Source organism: Chrysemys picta, chromosome 21, assembly GCF_011386835.1.
Source record: "Chrysemys picta bellii isolate R12L10 chromosome 21, ASM1138683v2, whole genome shotgun sequence".
NCBI classification, from domain to species: Eukaryota; Metazoa; Chordata; order Testudines; family Emydidae; genus Chrysemys; species Chrysemys picta.
Window position 1 is genome coordinate 11987260 of NC_088811.1, and position 25066 is coordinate 12012325.

The 25066-nt window shown below is 45.1% G+C and overlaps 2 protein-coding genes across 11 annotated transcripts in view; one reads left to right on the forward strand and one right to left on the reverse strand.

Annotated features, from left to right (window-relative positions):
* Window positions 1–25066, reverse strand: part of MTOR (mechanistic target of rapamycin kinase) — a 104349-nt gene that overhangs the window by 58799 nt on the left and 20484 nt on the right. For 6 of the 10 annotated variants that reach the window (XM_065574956.1, XM_008167231.4, XM_065574957.1 and 3 more), the window contains 11 exons: window positions 24582–24832; window positions 23728–23769; window positions 22614–22700; window positions 21869–22036; window positions 21495–21607; window positions 20934–21096; window positions 20505–20597; window positions 19559–19705; window positions 18152–18294; window positions 15275–15437; window positions 15026–15171 (listed from right to left, as the gene is read on the reverse strand). In XM_065574956.1, coding sequence (XP_065431028.1) covers window positions 15026–15171; window positions 15275–15437; window positions 18152–18294; window positions 19559–19705; window positions 20505–20597; window positions 20934–21096; window positions 21495–21607; window positions 21869–22036; window positions 22614–22700; window positions 23728–23769; window positions 24582–24832 — 1516 coding nt within the window. The remainder of the gene's footprint in view (window positions 1–15025; window positions 15172–15274; window positions 15438–18151; window positions 18295–19558; window positions 19706–20504; window positions 20598–20933; window positions 21097–21494; window positions 21608–21868; window positions 22037–22613; window positions 22701–23727; window positions 23770–24581; window positions 24833–25066) is intronic. The other 4 variants (XM_008167234.4, XM_008167233.4, XM_042852915.2 and 1 more) reach the window with 1 other exon arrangement.
* Window positions 1016–9437, forward strand: ANGPTL7 (angiopoietin like 7). The gene is made up of 5 exons (XM_005292832.5): window positions 1016–1938; window positions 4494–4594; window positions 4961–5155; window positions 6104–6302; window positions 7292–9437. Exons 1-5 carry the CDS (start codon window positions 1560–1562, stop codon window positions 7459–7461), a joined length of 1044 nt encoding a protein of 347 aa, XP_005292889.2. The 5' UTR covers window positions 1016–1559; the 3' UTR covers window positions 7462–9437.

The window sequence follows — 25066 nt, forward strand, 5'->3', positions numbered from 1 at the left end:
TGAAAAGTTACTAGATGGCTGACACGTTCATCCGTCGCTACAAACAAAACATCTAGCAGTAAGTTTAACACGGCTGAGGAGTAAAAGCTGAGTGCTGGAGCAAGTTATGTTTCCATAGGTCCAAGATGCATCAGGGACCAGTAAGGTTTTAATTAGGTTAATTGATTTATCACCATGTATCCTAGTTCCTTTTTAGACCAGTGAGTGACTTCCATGTGGAACAAGATGGCTCAATTATGTCTTTCGCACTTTCTTCCTACCAGGCACAAGCGAGATTAATTGATTTTTTTAAAAACAGGCATCCATGACATTTACCATCGAAGCAGCCAGACTGAATCAAGCCCGTGCTCTATCTAGTCCCATTCTCCTGCCTCCAACAGTAGCCAGGACAGAGGCTTCAGAGGAAGGTGTAACAATCCTTATGGACGACAGTTATAGAATAATCTGCCGTGGGGAAAGTTTCTCCCTAACTCCAACAGCTAATGTGTGGCTTATGTCCTGAATTATGAGGGTTTAATATGATTATTTTTAATCCTATATTTTATACAAAAACTGTGGATGCTCTAATTCTAATGTCTAATTCTTTTTCAAAAACCTGTTAGAATTCTGACCTCAATATCAGCTCACCGGGTTAATTATATGTTGGGTAAAAAAATGCATTTCCTTTTGTCAGTGTTAAATTTGCTGCTTTTCAATGTTACAGAATGTCCCATGTTCTTGTATTATGAGAAAGGGTAAAAAGAGGCACATAATTTACCTGCTCTATACAGTCACCATTCTATACTGCCTCTTAGTCATCTCCTCTCTAAAGTGAACAGTTCCAAATCCTACAAGACACATACTCCAAGAACGACTGATCATCTGGAGAGAGGAGGATTAGCTGTTTATGGGATGAAATGGCTAAAATGGTCTCTGCACCAAATCAAAACGAAAAAGCACCCAAGAGATACAGCTCACGTGGAATACTTTAAATAGGACTGTCAAAGCTAGGAGCATTCCCCACAGGAGTCACCTTGTTCAAATTGCTACAAAATCATCCCTGTTAGAGGGCCCTCATGTCCTGGACCTCCAATGCTGTTATGTTCTCTGACGTGCCAGACTTAGTCACCGAAAGGGCTAAAACCCAAATGGAAACTCCCATGAATTCCTAGCTCTCTCTCCCACCCCACAGGGCAGAGGTGAGTGGAGGGAAGTCTTCCCCTCCACTTTTTTGGCCTAAGTCTGTGTTGATTTCAGCCTGTAGGCACTTGATATGAACAGATTAGCTGGGAGGGGCTAGAATGCTGTGTACGGCTGCAGGGGGGTGGAGGTACACAGGAGAAAAGATATTTAAGATGCTGAGAGATAGAGACTTCCAGAACGCACAGACTCCTACAGGAAAGGGCTGCAGAAGTCCCCTTTAGACTCCACCTTCATTGAGAGAGAGGGGGAGAGAAACAGAGTTAGGGCACCAGCGTGCTGTAGCACTTTCAGAAGCGTTTCATACGTGCCCCTGCTGCGCTCACAGCATCTGCAGTGGACTCAGTCAGAGAACTCAGTTCTCACTGCTGAGAGTGAAAATGCCAGTGAAAGTCACTATGCAACTGGCATGGCTCTGTGTTATCACCTTGTCCTTGGCCATCTACCCAGCGTGGCTGCAGAAGCCTCCCAAGAGGAGAACGACCAACGGGAACACCCAGCTCAAACTGATGGGCTGCTGCGATGAGATGAAAGAGCTCAAGCTGCAGATAGCCAACCTGAGCACCATGCTGGGGTCGCTGAGCAAGAAGCAGGAAGACGACTGGGTGAACGTGGTTATGCAGGTGATGGAGCTGGAAGGGAGCACCAAGCAGATGGAGTCCCGGCTCATCGATGCCGAGAGCAAGTACTCCGAAATTAACAGCCAGATAGACATCATGCAGCTGCAGGCAGCCCAGACGGTCACGCAAACCTCAGCTGGTAAGGACGGAGCCTCTAAGCTCCCAGATGCGCCTCTTAATGCAGAACTCCAACTAACCACCAACTTTTAACCTATGCTAGCATGTCCCATTAACACAGCCGGTGACTGTGCCCACTGAATGCCAGTCTACCCAGTGCACTTCTGCAGACACAACAGTGCAAAAAGCTGCCAGGTTTATTTGGCCAGAAATCCATAGATCCAGTTATCAGTTTAATAGCAGATATGCTCTGTTAAGGGTTGGGGAAGAAGAACAGATCCTGCAATTGCAGCAGGATGGACTCATTTAATACATCTCCCCCCCGCCCCCCCAAAGTACTATGATCCCAATCTGAACAGAGAGGCAGTCCGTTCGTGTGGGAAAACTTCTGGCAATAATATGCCCATATCATCCAGAACGCTGGGAGGGGATCAGGGGTTAGTTAAACAATTGGAGACACTTCTAACCTCCATTGCAGATGCAACACCATCTTTATGCCTGTCTGATCCAGAATAAAATAAAAAAAAGACATCTTTTGAATAATAATTCTCAGAAATCCAAGGTTGTAGATTATGCAAAATCCCTGATAGAACATAAACACATTTCAATAGCTTAAAATTCTCCCTCCTTCCCTGGTATAGTGTTGCAGGAAAGTTTCATAGCACATTTGCTTTGGATATGCTGAGGAAAGTCTACTCCAAAGGGAGACCATTCCAACAAGGTTAAACTTCCTTCTAAAGACTACTATTGCCTGGGGTGGTTGTATGTGCTAAACACCGTAATTCTGGGTCTGTTTTACAACAGGGAAAAAAAAAATCTTAAACCACCAGTATTTACTAAGGTCTGCTTAAGGAAAAGGTTTAACGTCGTTAGTTTGGAAACACTGCTCACTATTTATATCGTCTTAAATAAACAGAAAGGTTTTACCGTAATGAGTCTCATCAGGGGTATAGTAACGCCGCAATGTGGTTTTGTAAAATAAAGCAGCACACAGAGAAAGCCAGCCAAGTAGGGACTTGAGCAGCCAGATGCAGGGAATTCATGCCACCAGGTGAAAGTCATTCACCCTGCAATATGCTGAAAAAACTGTCAGGAGGGATAAATCCCCTCCCGTAAAAGCAGCTGTGTGCACCACCTACCCTCAATCAGCTCCTACCCAGAGAGAAGGGGGGCTGCCAAGACTGAGATTCAGATGAGCTAAATGCCATCTCCCCCATCGCAAACTGTGATACAGAAACTATTGCGCAATGTGTTTTATTCACAAACTCAGCTAATCTGCCCAACCACATGATCAGCACAGGCAGCCGGTCTGGCCTGTCAGACAGGGACCTGTGTATAGAGGGGCAACGAGTGTACGCTCTCATTCCCCAGCATGGACATTTTATTCACACGCTGGTAATTTTAATACAAAACAGAAATGGCTGTTAAGGCTGGAGCTTTGTGCACTACAGTAAGAGGTTAGGAGACTAGAAAGGTAATAGGTAACGGATGAGGTTTTGATTCTGCTAGTTACACATACAAGCCATTTGTTTCCTTGTATAGCACAGCATCTCTGTCCTTTACACTTAGCCCTTTCCTCCCTGGATCCAGAATAGAGCTAATTAGAGCTCCCCATTTTAGTCTCCCTCACCCTACCATCATCTGCGCCCCGAGACTGTGGCCACCACACAAGGGCTTCAGGCACAAGGAGCCCCCCACAGATTCACTTCAGAGCAGGCCAGAGGGGTCGCTATTGAGCACCTGGTACTTCCTCCCTCTCAAAAGTGCTGCTTTAAAAATACCCCCACCTCCTGATGGGTGGGAGAAGAGAGACAAGACTGCATGCTGTAAAGTGCTAACACAGCCCCCCAGAGCCAAGCACAAAGCCACTTCCTTGTATATTTTATAAACCAAGCCAGAGATGACTAAATTACATTCAGCATTCTTTCCTGTGTGCTAGAATTTTAATGCCATCGTATTGTGCTAAGCAGCCACAGAAAGGGTTAAATCTTCATTTGCGTAGTGGAAAGATATTTTAAAGCGCACAAAAATATTTCCTACAGTTGTAGTAATGGATTATTTCAGCATCTGCAAATACTGTACCTAGCCCTATACATGCAATGGGGCTTTGCAATTTGCTTCAAGGCCTCATAACCATCCATCCAGCACCAGCCTGATTATCTCTCTCATTTTTAACAAGTGCTGTCTCATTTCATGGGCTTTTGAGTTCCTATGAGGAGTATTTTCTGTTTGGGGGCTGAAGACAAAAGGCTTAGAAATCCCACCTCCCACAGAAAGCACCTCATGTTCCAATGCCGCCATCTCTCTCTCTCTCACATGCAAACCTGACCAGCACCAATACTGCTGCCATACAGAGGTGAGCAGACCCAGGCACTGATCAAAGCTACGCTGTTCCATGCACACATCACACCCCAGGCAGATTTTTCTCCACCCTTCTGCACTTCACTGGAGATGCAACAAAATGGCCCCTTTGAATGTTTATCTCAAGAACTGTGTTAAAGCCTTCGAGGACGCACCTCCGCAGTAGGTGGCCCTTCTCCTGCTCAGCATCTTACTTCCTGTGTTTGATTCAAGTAGATGCTGTCTATGACTGCTCATCCCTTTACCAGAAGAATTACAGAATCTCCGGTGTTTACAAGCTGCCTCCAGATGAATTCTTGGGGAGCCCTGACCTAGAGGTGAGGATGCCATGCATACACCGTGCATGCCTTTGGTTCTAGCAGAGCTTCTTCAATACTGTACATTCGGAAAACACTTAGACTGAAGTCCAGTTTTTACAGTGTCGGAGGGAGGAAGAGGGCATATTACTATATAAGATCCTGTAGGGATTTTAAATGTAGGGATGGAGAGGCTATACTGGAGAGAGAAAGGCTCAGAGCAAATCAGGTTTTTGTGCCTCTTTGCACAAACCAACAAACTCCCTTGACAGATGAGGCTTGGTGCAGAGTGTCCTGCCCTGCTTCCTGATCTTGTAAACAATGAAATCGGAAATGGGACCCTGTCACCCTGCTGACTGGTTAGCACTGCATCCTCTCTTGCTACAGGTGTATTGTGACATGGAGACAGACGGTGGTGGCTGGACCATCATCCAGAGGCGCAAAGTTGGCCTGATCTCTTTCAACAGAGATTGGAAACAATACAAGGAAGGATTTGGCAATATCCGGGGAGATTTCTGGCTAGGGAATGAAAATATCTATCGGCTCTCCAGACGCCCGACCCTGCTGCGAGTAGAGCTGGAGGTAATTCACAGGTTCTCACTTCCAGCAGCAAAAGCTTCTAGTGCACAGTAGTTCTTTGGTAGAAAGTGCAATCTCCTAACAGCGATGGAGGGCTAAAGGAGTCGCATATTTAGATTAGGGAGACTAATGCGAGAGAAACCTGGCAACAACATTAGGGGCACGACAGAAGCATATTCCCCAGGGTTTACTATCGGTGTAACAGAACCTTCACGGGGCTACAGCTTGGATCTTGGGTGAGCCACAGACTCTAAAGGATTCTCAGGTGAATTTTGCCCATCACTGAGGTGAACAAGGTCATAGCCCAGGGCAGAGGGATTATGCTGCTGACCAGCTTTTAGGGATTTAAAGATCCACAGGGATGCCCAACTACAGATTGGAGGGACTCAAGGTCACTCCTTTGGGCAGGAGTGCTGCAGAGACAGCACACAGGGGGAAGAAGTGCTTTGCATTGCCCAGCAGCAACTTCTCCAGTCTATTAATGGCTGGCGAGTTATTAATCAGTCCAGGTCATGACTGGAAGAATGGCAGCTGTAAGTGTAGGGCCTTGAGAGATGAGCATGGGGTAATGGACAAAATGGTGGTGTGTGGGGCTTCCAGAGAATCTAAACGCCACTCCCTGAGGGAGGAAAAAACAACTTGAGTTAGCCCACATTTAAGATAAGAAGTGTACCAGATTTCTGCGTATAGAACTTAATGTTAATGCAGACCACCTAGCAAACAGGATGCCTTGGTAATTCACCAGCCTGCTATGCTAAGTGAAAATTTGTTCATTCTAGTTTGTCATAGTGGAGTACCTGCAGTCTAGTCTCTATTTTAAAAGAGAAATTACTATTGAAAACGCAGCTAACGTGCATCCCAGGTAAACACAGCTGCTAAAGTCTGCCTAGTACTTTTATTTTATTTAAAAACAGAATCTGTTTCCTCTTCACCCCTCTAATCCCGTGGCAGGACTGGGAAGGCAACATCCGCTACGCACAATATAACCAGTTCACCCTGAGCAACGAGTTGAATAGCTACCGCCTATTCCTGGGGAACTACACTGGCAACACAGGGCGTGACTCCCTAAGGTACCACAACAACACAGCCTTCAGCACCAAGGACAAGGACAACGACAAGTGCGTGGATGACTGTGTCGAGTTCCGTAAAGGTAAGGCACACAGATTCCTCCTCTGCAAGTGTTTGAATGAACCACGCTATGCACTTTCCACAGGAGTCAGGGTTTGCCCTGGTGTCTCTGGCCAATACTTGACCCACCTACACAGTTGTTAAGTGTACTGTGCACCAAGTATCTGCTTGGCTAACCCAGAGGTGGGTGAGATTATCCCTGTGTATTTTTTTTATATTCAGTTATAGATGGAAGGTACTAAATAAATGTAAGATTATATATAAAATATGGGTTGCAGTGACTTGTAGAATTATTTTCATCTGGGGGTTCATGCACCTTGAGCTCTGCTCTAGTCATGTTATAATAAGAGCCTCTGGATGGAATATTCTATTCAGCTTTTTGTACTGTGCTCATCACCAAGGTAACTGAGTGCTTTTGAACTCGCTCTTTTATTTTAAATTTCTTAATACAGCCCCAATATGTAGAGGGATAAGCTTCACCTCTGTAGGCTTTATGGTGAAGCAATTATAGCCCCCAGGGAAAAGTTTCTGAATTCAGCTGTTCTACTTTACTGTTGCCTTAGTTGCAAAGTAAACCCTCAGACAATTGCATTCAGATGCATACTAGAGCCAACCAGCTAAGAACACTAAACAGTGTCCTCTGCTGACCTTTTGTTTTTCAAAGAGGGAGAGAGGGAAGAAATGGAGATGAAACTTTCAAAGGTGCATCAAGCGCCTCAGACAAGAACTTTAACAAAGACTCTGGGCTTATTTGGCTACATCATCTTGGTGATTTGCCCTGTTTATTGCATCTCTGAACCCTTCAAAGAGGGCTCACCAGTGTGTCCTGAATTTAGCTCCTGTCCCAATGTAATGTCAGCTGCCAAGGGCACAGGCTCCCAGAATGAATTCTGCACCCTGGCCCCTCTCCCACTCCTTCCCTGCAGAAGGAAAATTGTTCACATCGTGAACACAGAACATCAGTGTTAACTAAATGGTAGACAAAGGCTTTCTCTGTTTGTTTCCTGCAAGGTGGATACTGGTACAACTGCTGCACAGATTCCAACCTGAATGGGGTTTACTACCGCAAAGGGGAACACACCAAAAACATGGATGGAATCACCTGGTATGGCTGGCACGGCTCAACCTACTCTCTGAAAAGAGTCGAGATGAAGATCCGCCCAGAGGATTTCAAACCCTAGCGGGAAGCAACACTCAATTGTAAAGCTACGGTGACACTGCTGCACTGAGGGGAAACAGCCTGGAATCTCAAAACCAGCCACTGAAACGGTTTACTTCATCTAGAAAGTGTGCGACCACAAGGGCTACATACACTGACTATGCATCACACATTAGTTCTGAGGCAGACACGGGAGAGAGGAAAGGTACCAACATTACTACGGCTCAGCTCAGTTCTCTCCTCTTAAGGCATTCTCCCCCCAACAGGATACACATTATGTTAGAGTAGGCACATCCTGCAGTAGCAGCATCTTCAGGAAGGATATGTTGTGGTTACACTAGCACTGGGATTTACATGGTTGCCTTATTATTTGACCAGTTAGAGTTTAGGAAAAATGCAGCTTTTACCCTCCTTTTTGCCATCTCTGTAGTGTTTAGATTCATTGAGGGTGAATACAAATCTTGCCAAGGAAGGCAGTTTCTACCAAGACCCAAGAAACAGAGGAATGGGGCTTTTATTTCAAACCCTTCAAACATCTTAGAAATATCCATGAGATGTTCCTCCAGTGCATGTTAATTGGCCCATTCTCCCCATGCAGGAAAAGCTAGGTTGAAACTTTAGGCAATTGTGTGTGGCACCTGCTCTTTCCTGAAGTCTCATCACCACCTTCCGGCCACTAGTCACCCATGCAAGACTATACTCCCAGGGAGAGTGCTTTCTGGGAGAGACCTCAAGTCCCATCTGCTCTAGGCTATGTGGAGGTGGGAGATCTATACTAGAAAGCATATGAGGGACTGGGATGCAACTCTCTGAGCTGCAATGAACTGATTTTCAACATTACTAGTGTTCCTCTTGGAACACAGAAGGGCCATTTTGTGCCACCTCATCACACTATCAGCAAGACCAGGAGCGAACAGGGAGCAAACGTAGCCAAAAGCCTTTTAACATTGACACTGTATTCCAAACCACAAGCGGGGCGGGGCGGGGGGGAGGGTCTTTTAATATTTAATTGGAAAAAGGCAGGTTAATGGAAGTGTTAGTAAACAAGGGATCGAATAATATAGAGATTATGTGTGGCTCTAATACAGCAAAGGATCCTGGATAATATTACGCACTAAGAGAAGCAATATCGAGTGGTTTGTGTTGTCACTGGAACCCAAGTTGTATTTCGAATCTCTGTTTTATGATGCTTGATCCTGAAGTTCCACCTGCTTTTAACTTTCTGTTTTTACTTAAAAGAGAATCCAGATGTGGGAATATTTAACACTCTGCTTTATGGTTTACAAGCATAGGATTATTCATCTTGGATCAGACCCCTGGTCCATGAAGAAAGCTCTATTGCCACCAGCTGTGACCAGTATTCGATGCTTTAGAGAAAAGGCAAAATACACCAGAAGAGGCACCTAGTAAATTTTGCAGTGCTGCCCACACGTCAGGGGTGGGGTGGGAGAAAAGGAGCATGTTATTCCTTTCATTACGGTATTGAAAGTTCAAAGCAATGCATCTGGGAGCAGAGCTTTAACGGAAGCCAGAGAATCCTCAAGTGCCAAGGGAAATTAGAAACGTACAAAAATCCTCACTTGCTGGTGGGATGCCATACCCGGGAATTTCCAGGGTTGTTTTGGAGGGTTATTGTTTGTAAGCACTGCCTAAAGGTTCCACCTTGAAAACCAGCACGTTCCATTTCCTTACCTAAGAGTGTCTTGAAAACGATGGTTAAAAAGGGCAGCCACACCGTTGCTTGAATATGTAGAAAAAGACGGTTATAGTTAATATATCTATTTTTATTTACTTTACAAAAACTGAGCTTGAGCCTAATTTAAAATTTTCTGTCTGATGTGGAACGGGAGATAAAGGTTTCCTGGGAAATGTCTTATATATGTTGACTATTCATATTGTGCATTGGAACAGCTTTGTATACAAATATGCAGTCTGTGCAATGGATTTTTTTTATACCAAACTTTTCCATTTCTGTAATAAATTCTCTCTCGTTTTTAAGCCTGTTTGCTTCAAGTCTTGTTCCTTAACTTGCTGTTTGATACAAACACTCACACACACATGGAGGGATTAAGGTCAGGAAAAGGGAATACAGCAAGTTCTGAAGCATCCTAACGGATGCACGAGAGACGAAGGGATGAAAGCATATTGCAGAGAAGGCAAAAACAGCACAGCATGCGGCACAGAAGCAAATATCTGTAAAGTAAACAAAGGTGAAAGCATAAATCTAAAAGCAAGTATCTTCAGAGAACTTAAAAATCCACCGTATAAAGACCAAAGCAACTTGTTCGAGAGGCTGTGCCCTTCCTCACGCCTCAGAGAACTTCGTGCATTGGTTGAAGAGGGAGAGAGGGGCATATACCAATGCAAGGGAAACATTCCTCCTAGTGCAAGTCAATGTGGAATTCTAACATACAGGACTCAAAGCTACAGATTCTTTGCTATCCTTTATCATTCTGATTACAGTAGCATTCACAATGTGCTATATATTGCTCACCCATATAGGAAAACAGTAAGTTCGTTTAAATGAATAATTGTTTAACAACATATTGCAGACTTGTACCCTTCTGTCCCACCTAAAGCCCTACAACAATCTATTTCCCTCATCTCCTCACCCCTGAGTGATCTCTTGAAGGCAGATTTAACAGAGTTCAGTAAGAAACTTGCTCATGCTTGTGTCCTTGTCTCGGATTCTCCCCAGGGAATAAAAGAGCTCGGCTCCTTGTTTCAGACAATGACCTGAACACGGTTGCAAAGGCAGATGCTGCTCTGCACGAGTGCCGGAGTCTTTAAAACCAAGACTCCAGTTGTTCGGCCTCAGCACAAAGAATAGGAAGCAAGTGAATAAATTAGCTATGGATTTCAGAGAGCCAGGCAGGGAGGGAGCTAGCATTCATTGATTAACAAAGAGTTACGTATCCCCGGGGAAAGATCCTTTCACAGGAACGTCCACCTCTCAAACTGAAATGATGGTTTGGCTGGCTGGGAGCAGTACACTTGACAAGTTTAGTAATTTGAATCTCTCAACAGCTGAATCAAGCTCATACACAAGCTAGGAAGGAAAAATAAGGAAGCTAATAGAGAGCAGGACGTGCTGCTAAGTTGTGACTCAAATCCTGGCCATTCTCTGGGAAGTAACTTATAGCAACACACACGGCCAGGTGTACACAGCAGGTAGGGAGGCTGGAAGGGTCGTTGTCCCACTACTTCACAATTGGGAACAGAAGGCTGGTAAAAATGGTTTTGCATTATGCTCTTATTCTACTTTGCCTTCCATTTTGAGGCAAGGCACAAAACCTTCAGTTTGCAGCCAGAGCCCCGAGAGTTGCTGAGTTGTTATACCTGCCTCTGGAAATTTCCATTACATGCATCTGACGAAGTGGGTATTCACCCACGAAAGCTCATGCTCCAATACATCTGTTAGTCTTAAAGGTGCCACAGGACTCTGTTGCTTTTTACAGATCCAGACTAACACGGCTACCCCTCTGAGAGTTGCTGAATCGCTCTGCCCACCCCAATCTGCCACAACAGCATTTTCCACCTAGAGGGCAAGAGCCATGATGTTCACCCCAAAGCTGCACCTCCAAGCCTGCTCCAACTCTTCACCGAAAGAGCCTTGACTCCTGAAATGTTCAGGAAGTCTTCACCCTCCCACTCCCAAACAGCACTCAAGGCACTGGACAGACAGTTCAAATACAATGAACACCCAGAACAGACATATTAGAAGGCCAAGCAAAGTCACATTAACAACAAACAAGGAGGGGGGCGGAATGCAGGAGTAGACACCGATCACGCTAACATCTCTAAGAGTGGAGAGGGATAAACTGAGTGGACATGCAAGGGGAAGTCTTTGCTGCTTCAGGAATGAGTTTGAAAGGCAAAAAGAAGCTGGGGTTTTTATGTGACCTCCTCTTGGATGTGCCATGACCACCACTGCAGAGCAAGATGGCCACAACACCTGCAAACCTGGTGCTGCAATGGCATCGACTAATTCACATTTGAAAGAACTTGCACCAACTTTCCACCTGTCCCTCTTTTCCCTTACAGCTCTACCAGAGCCTGCTAGAGACAACGCCATAGTATTCACCACGACAGTACAGCTATTTCTTCCGTCCTCATCACAAAGGGCCTGCGATTGGCACCTCACTAAATCCTGCTCAAGAGCCATAAATCCCGAGGTGTTTTATAACCACCTACAGTTATAGTGCCTTTGAGCCGGAACGCTCCCGAAGTACTTCACTAGCTATATTCAAACAGCATTGCAGAAATACAGCCATCAGTGGAAGGTGGCACCAACCAGTGGACAGCACACGGCACAGCAATTTTCTGGGAGGTGAGAACAGACAGACTTTGGCCTCCAAATTATACCGCTTACAAATAGTGCCATGGGACTTTTAATATTCCTGCAGTGCAGACAACAGGTCTGTTTGCAAGATCTTGTCCAAGAGACTCTCCATCTGCCCTACCCACATTAACTTATCCCTCTTACAAGGTAGATGGACCAAGTTAACCCATCTAGGATCTGAATCTGTGATTTCAGGGAGTTTCTGTTTCAAGCAAGATGTGTCGATCTTTGGTTACAGAGCCAGGACACGTACTACAGCAGGCTTGGTGGTACACAGGGGGGAGAAGTGGTGCTTATTTGGGGAATTCCACACATCTCCCCTCTGTATTTATCTAGGACCCTGCAACTTCAGTTTCAATCTTTAAAAAAAAAGCAAAAAAAAAAAAAAAAAGCCACGTTTAACCACGTCAGGAATTTCAGACAGCTCTGGAGGGTGTGACCTGAGAGTGAACAACCCTTCATCTGGCCTCTCTGTACCCAGTCCTCCGGAGTCAGCCTTTAGAGTCCTAATGGAGAGAGACGTGTCCGTGCTATGAGAATGGAAATCACAGACAGTCTGGGCTGCACATTGCCCATTGCAGGGCCTTCCTGCTACAGCAATAAAAGCTGCAGCCTCTCTGGGTTTGTCACTAGCATTTTAGACGTTTCGTTTCTGACCATTTTCAACCTGACAATTTGTCGCCAGCTGGCAATGACTGAACTGCCACCAGTACAAAGCTGGAACCAGAACGGAGAGGGCCAAAAGGCTGCACCCCACCCCAATTCCAGCACATAAAGCAAGCCAGGGAGTTATAAAGTAGACAACCGATCCTAGGCATAATGGCTAAAGTCTACTGAAAAATACGTCAATCGTGAGATACTAATAGGACCTTGGGGAACAAAAGCATTTGACAATATTACCTAGAAGTTATTGCTGTCTGGGCTGATATGAAATGAGAAAAATCAGGGAGGTGCTTTCTAGAGTTGTGCATTCTCAAGACAACACTTCAAAGGTAGCCTGGCCCTGCCAAGCTAACATAGTTTAGCCAGAGCGCTCATGAAATTTTACAAGCCTAGACACAAAATCTTTTCTGCCACCCTCGTGATGTGATATTTTATTTGCCCATCCAAACAACAGAAGTTATTTGTGCTGGACAAGCAGAATTTTGAAAAGCTGAGCCAAGTGCAGCCCTGCACAGCTGAGCACACCCTGGGGCTGCAGCCTGAAACTGCCCTTTGCAGCCAAAGAGTCAAAAGCCTCTGTAATATTTTTGCTCAAATATAAAGATAATCTAATTCACCAGTTCAAATCCAGCCCAAGTCAGCTATAAACAAAAGCTCCTGATTCCCAGTCCTCTGCTCACCAGGAGAGTATGCATCTCTTTAATAGGCCGTCTGTGTTGGCCTAGCATTCAGTTAGCTTTATCGCAGCATTTCCTAAATGTAGGATACAAAACACCACAGGAAGGTCAAGTAATACAGAAAAGTAAAGGTGACTGCTAAATGCCCTTTTCATTGGCTGCCTCTAGAACAGCAGAACAAATTTCATAAACAATGGCTTTTTAAAGTAATGCAGCAGCGGCAGATTCTTCCCCCCACTAACGAACACGTGCTCTGGAAAATTCCTCACCAACCACCAGTTTAAACAGTACCTCTAATTATTCAAGCTTAGGAGTGCAGAAGAAAAATTCACCAGGGTATGTTCTGTTACAGCAGCAGCTTTGGATGAGATATGAGCAAAACCAGCAAGTCTGTAGAGAGCTTTGGCAAAATCTGTGGAATTTATATTGTACTTGACCTCAGGCATTTCAACAGCAGATGATATTTTAAGATGCAAGGAGGGTCAATTACAAAGATATTTATTAGCTTGTTATACTGAAATGTCTTTTGCTGCTACAACCAGGCCAAGTTATACAGAAAATTTGCTAATCCCAAACACACTACTGGAGTCCATGCAGTTCATAAATGGCCATTTACTTTCCTCCTAATCAGTCTTTTCAAAAACACGAGCAAAGGTATCATGGCCCAATATAAAGACTATTCTATTAACTGTTTGCAAATATAGCTACATTACTTAGGCAGAGCCTTTCTTCCAAGTGAATGGGAGGTTTGGGTGAAGCAGGTACATCTAGTCTAGAGAGAAACTTTTGCATCATGGCATTTTGATGCTTCCACCGTGATGACGCTGCCATATCATGTTCCCACAGCGTGGCCATTACATCATCACAAAACAACGGGATGTCACACATGGACTCCACAAGCTAGGCTTGCAGGGCATGATCCTGGAAAACAGAAGGTGCAGCAACACTACTTCTGCCACACTGCAAAATGCAGTGGTTGGTTATTCCAGTAGGACAATCACAAAAGAAATGGTTCATGTTGGCATTTAAAGTAACAATATTAAGAGCACAAAAGGTACCATCCATTGTGATGGCTGGACAAACTGGTGGGAATTCAGACTTTTCTGTGGCGTATTTCACTTTGACTGGCTGCAGACTTGCCCAACAGTGCTTGATTTCATGATCAAAACTCTTCAGAATCAGATGGATTGAAAATCCCTGTGATTTCAGTTATATCATACATACATTTATAAACACCCCCCCATAAAGCCTTATGGGGTACGCTGTCACAATCCTTTGTTGTGGGGGAGGTGGAGTGGGACACACACCGTAATTCCTGGCTTTTCCTTAAACCCAGTCATTCCTGCCATCTCACTGATAAACACCAGTTTAGCCCAATTTGAAATACTCAGCTGCAACAATAGATACAAAAAAAGGCCAAGTTCATTTCCCAAAAGCCTTCTGTCCAGCTGCTGAGCTTCAGGTTCACGGACTGTGTTTCCTTTAAGGTGCAGAAACATCTTTCATCTACGTTTCAGCCACTCCCTGGGGACTCGCACCTAACCAGGAAACATCAGAGGACTCTGTCTGATCTGCTTCTGTAACTGGGTCCTGCAAAACTTCAGCGGGTTCCAGCTCATTGAGAGAGGGAAATAACCAACTCCCAGACGCCAGCTCACACCAGAATTTTTACAGCACAGAAAGAGAAATGAACTCGACAGGTGTGAGTGTGCACAGTCTGCAAGCTACAGATGCCCCCTTGAAAGCAAACAATCTGCTAATCTACACATTGGACCCCATGTCCAAGACTCTAAATCTCTTTTTTGCTGCCTGAGAGTGGAGTGGGTCTACTGTAAATGACAACAGTGGGCAGGGGAAGTTTGGTGGAAGTCAGGCACAACCAGAACTGATGAGAGTCACGCTACCTGATGAGAGACTCCAGAATAGCTGGGGTGGGGCCCTTCTGAAACTCCAGCTCTTTGTAGTGCAGGGCCTTAGCATAGGCACGGCATTTGGCAGCTCTTTCCCCCAACAGGACAATGCCATTATCATCTCTTAATGGCAACGGACCCTGGAGAGGAACAGGTCAGAATCAGAAATCGAGTGGGGGTGCAGGAAGGAAGGACAGTGTGTAAGGATAATCACCCCCGTCCCGCAACGAGGGGCTCTCTTACCTTGTCACTGTGCTCCATGAATTCTGCCAAGTTCAGCAGGGTCTGAGTCACCTCAGCAATATCCTGAGAAGTGAGGGCCAACTCAATGCTTCGGATCAGCTCATCCTGTTGGTCTTCATTCAGCTCGGACCAGCAGGAAACGAAGGCAGCATTGAAGAGATCTCTGAGGATGGAGGCAAAACAGGATTAGAGGAAGGGATTAACCATTCACTGTAAAACCAACTTCTGTTCTCCTGCTGTGAGCTGAGCTCCTGTGTTCAAGCTCAGGGCCACTGCTGAGTTATGCGGAAGCCAGCATGATGACAAAACTGAGGTTGTGGTCACTGAAGATGTCCTGGCTTTTTTTAAATAAGAGATTTTAACCCTCCCAAATTCTAAACACAGATAACTGCACTATGCCGCTTTCGATTCCCTTTGAAGTTTGACAGATATGGAATTCTTCACTGCCGTTCCTAAGCCGTTGTGTAGTATTGCCATGCCCCAAACATCTACTCTGTTCCACCCCAGATGTAATGACATTTCAGTAGTACCCTCAGTGATTTCCGAACTGCATATAGGTTGAGTGATCTATCTGTAACGCACTTTAAGAACCATCTGGGTGAGAGATACTGTACAAATAGAAGGTCACTTGGCGACAGGATTTCAGTCTAACTAGTACTTAGAACATAGGACTGGGAGCCAGGAGTTCCTGAGTTTTAATCCCAGATCTGACAGTTTCTCTCCATGGCCTTGGACAAGTCACCTCTGCCTCAGTCTCCCCGCACAAGAGGGAGGTAGGATGCTCACATGTGCTCTGGGGATATATTTGGAGACTATTATTAGTGGACCAGAATATTTTAAGTAATTTTACTTTTGTCTTTAGATGGGGAGTGAAAGTGAGGGTGGAGTCCTTTGTGGATTGACCCCCGGGCCGTGGCCCAACAAGAGGTTTTACAAACCCTTTCCACCATCCTCGGATAGAGTTCTACATAAAATTGGCGCTCCAATATGAGGCTTATCACTTGCTGCCTCAGCATTCTGCCTGCTGCTGAAACTATTTCAGGGATTCTGTAGAGAATCAAAGTATTTCTTGGATCATTATGAAGCTTAACAGCTAGACGAATCTTGCTGAGGTACTAGAAATCAGAATCCAGACTCACAAGAGAGCAGATGATTAAAGCCCTGACAAATGCAACCTCAGCCTTCTCTTCTGTAGTTGATTCTAAGTGCGAGGTTATGTGGGGACACACTACAAGAACATATTAAACCTCAACAAAAAGACGAAAATGCATCACTGGGGAGGTTCTTGCTTTTGCTGTCTTAGTACCCTTCTCTCAATTAGCTGCTTTATTCATTTTTAATGCAGAGAAAATAGGATATAAAATGAATATAAATAAGGTTCTCTTGAAATTCCTGGTATCGTCTCTATTAAATATTACCTTACATTTACACAGGGCCTTTCAGCACCAAGGTTTCCGACCTGCTTTACGAACCACATGTAGAAAAGTCATTGCAGTAATCACTGGGGGTGGAGGACAGTAGCCTGACAGCCAGCTCTATGCAGCCTACTGCACAACAGGGCAGGGGAGGGAGTTTTTTGGCCAAGGGGATGGATTCCTGATCTTTGAAAAAGCATGACAGGATGTTTGATACACAGAATCTCTGCTTTGAAGATCTAACTCAAGAGGCTCACACACAAGTTGCAGAGAACTTTGTCCTACTCAGGTAGATAAACTAAGGGCTGAATGAACGCAGCCAGGATGAAAACATGTGGTTGCAAGGAGTCTTGTTATTCCAAACACTATGCTTAGACCACAGAACCACAAGAGATCTTAGTGGCTTAAGCACTGGAACCCTTTATGTTACTTCTGTGCAGAGCCCTGCAATTCATCTGGTATGCACAGGAATGAGAAATTCCTGTGTTTATTTCTTCAGCACAAAATGCCCAACAAGATTAAATTTAAAAAAATAAAATCTTTTAAAGCAATATGATGATGGTGGACTGGAACAGCAGGGAGCGTGTCTATCCTTTCTGCTCTGAATACTGTATTTGGGTTCCAGCCTGAACTAGTGGGGCAGGGAGAATGTCCCTTAGCATTTTTACTGGACATGTGTTGACATCACAAAGTTACCACATAGTCTGTGCTCTCTACAGAATAGAACCGGGGTATAGCAGGGGTTGCTGCACGGAGGATTAAGTGCACATGCGGCGGGGGGAAGATGGGGGCACTCTGGGAGTGGGGCTAGAATAGCAGGGAAATACTAAAGGACAGAACTGAGATGCATTTGCAGAGCTGTAAAGGACACTTGCACAATATCCGCCCACACAGCAAGCCCCAAACTTTTGCCAATCTATCAGCCTTTCCATTGTATGCGTGCTACAATTCACTTCTATCAAAAAAGATAAACTAGAAATGAGTTGCTCTCGAGACAACAGTAAAGTCAGGTTCCCGCCCACTGAAGTGACAATTATGAGCCACAGGGAAGAGATGAACAGGCGGCTGCTCACGAAAACCAAGGCGCCCTAGACCTACTGGTTACAATGATATTAAATCAGAGCAATTTATTCCACCCAGAAGAATCTTATCTGAGATGCAGGGCTCTACAAACTATTTTTTACTTTCCTGTTTTTTCAGCTTCACTTTTATTTGCCTTCTATTATTCTGGAAAAAACAGTAGACAGAATTATATTGAAAATTCTCCTCCCACTCAACATCGCACCTCGAGGAGCTGCCAATCAGGAATGCCAACCATTTTATTCCCTGCCCAAGCAATAGGCAACTCTATGTAAAACTCAGCAGCTTTTATGTGAGTTTCCATTTCCTTACCCTTTTTTTTGGCGTGTGCCTGGTGCTGCAAGCACATTAAGGAGAGGCAGGAAATACAGAATGACTGTACCTGGCCATAGGGTTATAGGCCTGAGCCAAGGCCCAGCAAGAGCGCAGGGATGGCGACGAGGAATCTTTCAGTAACTCCAAGCTCAGTCGCCGCAGCCATTCCAGCCAGTCATCTTTGGAGACTCTTCTTGCTGCTCCCCAGGCCTGAAACAGAAAGCAAGACAGCTCAGCTGCTGAGCGCAGTGCCAGTAGGTGAGCCCAAAGTAGAGGATAAGAGGCTTCAAGCAAGAGAAGTTTCTATTTCATAGCTCTACAGCTCATCTGGTACGATCTGTTCTTCCATTCCCTGGCGGGGTTCTCCTTCCACAGGGCCATTTGCAACAATCCAGCCTCATTTCTAAGCAACCCACCCAAAGCATGTTCCCATCACGCACGATAAACGCTTAACAAGCAAGACCTGCAGCCCTTCTCTCTCCTTTGCAAAACACACCCAATGTCACATGTCAATGTTAAGCATCAGCTTTGAAATACCTAATAGCGTGCATCTAGAATTAGAACTGCAGGATCAGCTCAGCCCCTCATCCTGCTGAGGAGAGGTAGTGCCACACATACACCCCTTTGAATCTAGCCTATGGTCAAACAGTGCTCACGTGATCAATCATAACTGTGCTATTGCCCTCCTAAGAGCAGATGGAGAGCATCCAGAGGCCAGCCAAAGTGCTCCAATGCCTTCTGTTGGGAAGAGGTGCCGAGGATAAGCACTGCAATTAGTGGAACGGTAGCCATGAACTTGTCCTAAGTAGAACCCAGTTCCTTCATTGCACTTACCACTTAAAGCAAAGGGCTACTTATCAAAGTCATTATGGTCATTCTGGGTCAATACTTTCCTGCTATTTCCCCCTGAGCCAGTCACTATTTGTCTGTGGTCTAAATAGTCTCACACATACCAATACCTAGAGACGCATCCACGCACAGAACTGTAAAGCACCACAGAGAGTTCATTTGAACATTTCTCTAACATGGAACAGAGGGCACTTTACACAGCTGCCTTTAATAATGGGCTATTCTGGGGGACAGTGAGGGTAGAAAAAAACATTACAATGGAGCTGAAGTAGTTAAATCTAGAAGTAAGTGATAGACCATTCTAAGGCTCACTCCTCAGAATCAAGGAATCTTGCGAACACATCAGACATGGGGAAAGAGCCCTTCAGTGTTACTACAAGGCCGCTTTCAATCCAGCATCTGAACCGCTCGCAAGACATCCTCTAAAACCAAGAGAGAACCCAAAGTGGCTTAGAATTCTAAAGGAAGCCCCCTGACATCAAACAAGTCTACTCTTGGGACTGACAGCTGGCAATGGAAGACAGCCCTGAAAAATGTTCAGATGCTCGAGACATAACTCTTTGATCAAGGCACCAATAGCCCCCCACTGTCTGCAGCAAGCTACTGCGGGAAATCCATAACTCACCTTCTGCAGGTTGATGGTGCTGACGTGTAATTTCTTCATAGGTCCTGTTTCCACAGGGCCACTGGTCAGCGTCTCTCCCTGGTTGCTTCTCAGCATTCGGTGCTGATAAATCAGGGGATCCTCCTCTTCGTCAGCAAGGGTGTAGCCCTGCAATCAATGGCTCAGAGTGAAGGCAAGATGTGCCACTATATTAAGACTTCCTTTAATGTGCACAGCCCTTCCCTCCCCACCTCTCCCCTCCCACTTTCTGCTCAAGGCTACCTGTCTGGGTGAAAGGAAACTCAAGAAGTTCCCAACTGTTAAGCTCAATTTGGGATAGGGGGATGATCTTTCAGAACAACATATTACATCTTTGGCATCTGTGAGCTCAGGTTATCCCATTCCCATCAGCACTAGCTGCCAAGAAATCTTGGCTCCCAACACTGGAAGATGGAGAAGCCAAACTCAGTCATACCACTGTGGAATAATACACCACAAATCAGTGTCCAGTTGTCTCAGTGAGAGCTGCAGAAAGACATTGTGCTAGTGACCAGGAGAGGACATAACAATGGAATTATGTTGGGAAATATGGAGCAGTTCCTGACTTATGAACTATGGGACCTACTGTAGTAAACTGGGCTTAAGCAGGAGAATCCTTCCTTGGTCCTAGGGTGGAAATGGTGAAGAAGATACATGAGAGAGAAGGAAAAACACAAACTACTATTGTAGATCCCTCCATTTCAGAGACTTTTCTATGGGGAGCCCAAGTTTTACAAGGCAGGTAAGTTTTCCAGTTTCAGTCTCAAAATACCCAACTATATTATTTCTACTACTCAGAACATGGAAACAGTTACTCTGCATGCAACAGCAAGAAGCCTACATGAGTCTTCTGCTGCAGTAGCTTCAGTACAGAACCTACCTGCATCCAATTCTACACACTTGGCTGCAATCATACAAGCCAACTCACCTTCACAATCCTGCAGATGAGAACATCATACCGCTGGTGGTTTATTCGATGACGCACCAGGACCTTGTTCACCATCGGGATAAAAATCTGATACTGTATGGGAGAAGGAATCAAAAGCCAGTTAGTCAGTCTCACCAAGACTGCAATATACCCACTGATTCCATCTTCAATTCATTGACCAGCTAGAAGCAGAATCTGAAAGAGCTTGATTTGAAAAACACATGCTACCAAAAACCATTGCGGGGGGGGGGAAGGGCAGGGGAGACACTGTACGGGCAAACCCACTCCAATACACAACTGTAGACTGGAAAGACTGCAAAACTGGGCATTGTCTCTCTAAAATCCAGGCTGACTACATGTTAAAATCCTCCCATTGTAAACCCATGAAGGAAATTCCCTCCCCTCTGTCACACTTAAGGAGGAAATTACCTTCTTCCCTAGCTGGAAGACCAGAGAGGACAATGTATCCATGGCAGTTGGCCGTAGCTCAGGGCTTAGATCTAGTGTCCGCACGATGGGGTGAATAATCCGTGAAGCATAATCAGTGAAATCCAGGGATTCTGTCAGGCGGTCCACAGTCTCCAGAGCAGCTCTGAAACCAGAGCAGAAAGGACTCGTTCATTGATGGGACAGGATAGGAGGAGAAGGCTGATTATAAAGATACAAGCGATTTATGCACATATGTCTCAGCCATTAGCAACAACAGAAATAGACATGGCAGTTTAGTGGGCTTTGGGTGACAACACTTGCAAGACTGCTTGAATATGGCAATGATTAAGCCAATGGCGGGGGAAAGCTAGGATTTATTAGTGCATCTGAGAAACACAGAGCACTAGGGCTGAGGCCTTCAAGTAAAACGTGCATCTGATTATCAAAAACCTAGAGGGATTAATCAGCAATCTATGCCACGTAGGACCACAGCAGCCACTGAGGAACACAGAGGAATGGAGGCAGAGTGGAGAAGAGAGTACAGAGTTGGCAGATACTTACTTGCGAGCCACCAGGGGGACGTCTGGGGCATCAAACAGCTTTACAATGGGAGGTAGTAACAAATGCAGGTAGTCATCCAAGTTAGCGCCAAACAGCTGGATCGCATTCAACAGCTGGAGGGAAAGATGATCCAATGCCACCCAGCTTAATAAAGTCATGAAACAGCAATGGTTTAAAGTAACCCTATCTCCATTTGGAAGCTGCTTGGCACAGTGCATTCACCTGAGCACTGACTGAACCACTTTATCCCATGCTTTAATGGCAGTGGGGCTATTCCACCCCTCTTGCTTCAGTGTAGTCAGATGTGGGCCCATGGGACTATGCTCCTGGACAGGCAGTACCCAACATGTCACCTCACCAGCTGAATCGCTCACCTTGACAGAGACGTTGCGTCCTGGGCTACTGTCGTGCATGAAGACCCGTAACATGTGAGGAATGAGCTGAGGCAGATAGAGCTTGAACTCGCCCCCAAGAGCCACCACAATTTGCTCAATAAGTAGGATAATTGTGCTCTGTATAGAATTGTTCATGACCCAGAAGTCCTGGAGGAGAAAGACAAAAAACGTTCTCTATCGCTGAGCTGCATGCAGGACGGGACCAGGAGACAGCGTAAGGCTAACACTAGGGGAGAACCTTCTCCTCCATTAGGCAATCCCCTGATTTAAGCAACTTAAGGAAAAAACAAAAACACCCAAGCCACCTATTTAACACTGCTTATTACACCAGCTTTAGGGCAACAGACGAATCATTGGTTACAATCACAATGCTCCAGCTTCCATCCCACGCTATTCAGCAGTAGTTAGAAAAGCCCAGGTTCAATCCTAACAAAGAGAGGATGGCAGGTACCCTCAGCTGGAGTAACAGCTCTGAGACTGGATTAGAAGAAGAAACTATTATTAAGTGATATTTTATTAATCAATATTTTTCTCCCATCATTAATAATTTCCCTGCCTTCCGCAGCTGCAGAGGTTCGTTAATCTCCCCCGATCTCTCTTTCTGGATGGACGGGTACATTGTGACTGTGATATTCCCGCAAGAATGACCCCACCTGCTCAATAAAGGAAAGCATAATTAACCACCTTCCAGGATCCTGGGGTTCAGGCTAAGGGTTGTACTCACTCTCATAAGGGTGACAATTTCATCCATATAGGGTCGAATATGGCTCCTCACAAAAGACACCAACATTCCTAGCTGCTGGAACAGGAACTGAAAGGAAGAAACAGGTAAGTGCTCAATGCTGCTATTCAAATGCCCGTGCAACTCAGGGCAAATCTGATTTCAAAGGCTAATCGCAAGCGCCTTTAAAAACTAAACAACATGCACAACTATAAATGCTGGAAGTCTGGGGCCAAATTCTCTCTCTCAGCCTCAACCCAGAGGTGGTATTTTTATCCACTGCTGTGAGTATTTAAAACTTTGGATATGCACGCACCAAAGAGATTCTACGCATGCAAATTGATTAGGTGTTTAAACAACAGACTCGCAAGTCTGAACCCAGAGTCTGAAATACCACATCGTTTTATAAATTCAGACCTGGAGGCTGCTTCTGAAAATGTAGCCCCGATCTCTTGCCCCTGACTGCTGGCCAAACTCACCCAGATTTTAAGATACTTTGTTCTATATTCTCTCCCTCTCCCCACCAAGGCATATTGGTGGAATATTACAGGGACAGATTGCAGTACTTGCCAGGTTAAGAGTTCATTAGAAAGATGGCTAATTGTACCCTGGGAGTATTGTGACCTAGACCATTCTACTGTACATTTGCTGTGTCCGGTTCATGATTCGCTTTGATCAAGCAAAACAAAATCATGTGCAACTATCCACTGTAGTGATTTTACTTTTGAGTTTGGTGTGAAATAATATAACAATTTGGCTGAGCACCCCTGGTCCACAAATGCTTATTTAAAACCAAACCAACCAAAAAAAACCCCAACCAACATTTGTATCATTTTCTATTAAATTTCACAGTTTTCATGCAAAACTTGTGGTGTAGATTGTAATTGGTGTTCATAGCAAATACAGGCCAATGCGTTCCAAATTGCAAGTGGAGCTCAGAAGACTAGATTATGGGGTTTAATGAAAATCAGGTAAGTGGACCAGGGATAAAAAGCAGCCTCTTTGGCGAGGGCAACATATACATGTTTACTGAAAAATAACCCAGAGTTCTTGTGGAGTTGCAAGAAGATATTTACATACAGTGCAGGGAACTGCCTGGTTTGTGCTTTGTACCCACCTCAGCTCTTCTCCCCAGTACACTTTCACCATCTTCTTTTACCTGAAAATTTTTAAAGAGAGTGTGCAAAACTGCAGAGCTTTCAAGCAAGTTAGGTCAGTCATGTCTAGGCGCCCAGAAAACCCAGAGCGCCAGGGTTTTTCATTCCAATCTGAGCAGTAATTCAGTCTGCTAGAGGATTGCCAGTGGGGACTGTGGTTCTATAGCAGGAATGGGGGCAATTCTGTTGCTCCCATCCCACATGTAAAACCCCATTCCAGTAACTCATGCGAGTTCCCCATTACATACACTCTTGAGGAAGAGGTTCTGCTATAACCAGCCATCTTAGGCCAGATGCAGCTGAGGCCCAGTCTTCTGACGCAATTTTACATGTAAGTGAAAATTGCTAATTAAATGACAAAGAAGTGAGGTGCTGTGGAATCATTGTTCACTCAGCTGTGAATACCAGCTGACTACAGCAAGTCAAATTCCCTGCGCAGGAGGAAAGCACACCGCTTTGCTAGAGGTTTAAGACTCTACATGTAAAGACGCTGCAACAGGGCATAAACTGCAGAGGCCACTGAAAGCTGTGGGACCTGCACAGGATGGCTTAAGAAGGAAGCAGAACTGAGAACTGGCCATTTAGGGGGGATGCTTGACAGCAGCTGTTTCAATGGAGAAGCAGAAAAATTGGCACCCCTTGATGTTCTGATCAAGGCCCAGAGGAGAGAGAAAGCAAAGCTGGTACCTCACGTTTGCAGCATGCTTGGCAGCAGCTCTCAGTGCAGGAGCATCCAAAGCCAGTCGCATTCACTTTACAATGGATTCTTGTTTTGGGGAGGGGTGGGAGGGGAGCAAATTCCTAGCACACTCACCTCTCGGATGGCACCATCGCAAACCCGAATTACATTGAGAAACGTTGGCATGACCTGGGGCAGGAACTGCACACACTTCAGCCCGAGGGATTTGAAAATAAAGGTGATGGCTTGGACTACCATAGTGTGATGGTGGGACAAGGATTGGTCGCGGAAGATTCTCATCAGCGCTACCATGGAGACAGCAGGGTAGAACTCATCCAGAGGGAGGTTTCCCATGTTCACTAACATCTCACTGGTACTGTAATCAGCTGGGAAAAGGTAAGGAAGTGTCACTTACATGTGTACGCACAATACACACCAACACTGCACTTCAGATACAGCTGGCTAATGGGGGGGAGAGAAGAGGAATTTACATTAACAACATGCTCAGAGGAGATGACCAGTCCATGAGAACTTAAATGAAAGCCCCGAGACCCTGAAAGTTGTATGCCTAAATTTAGAGGACAGAAAAAAAAACTTGGCTGCACGGATATCTCAATTTT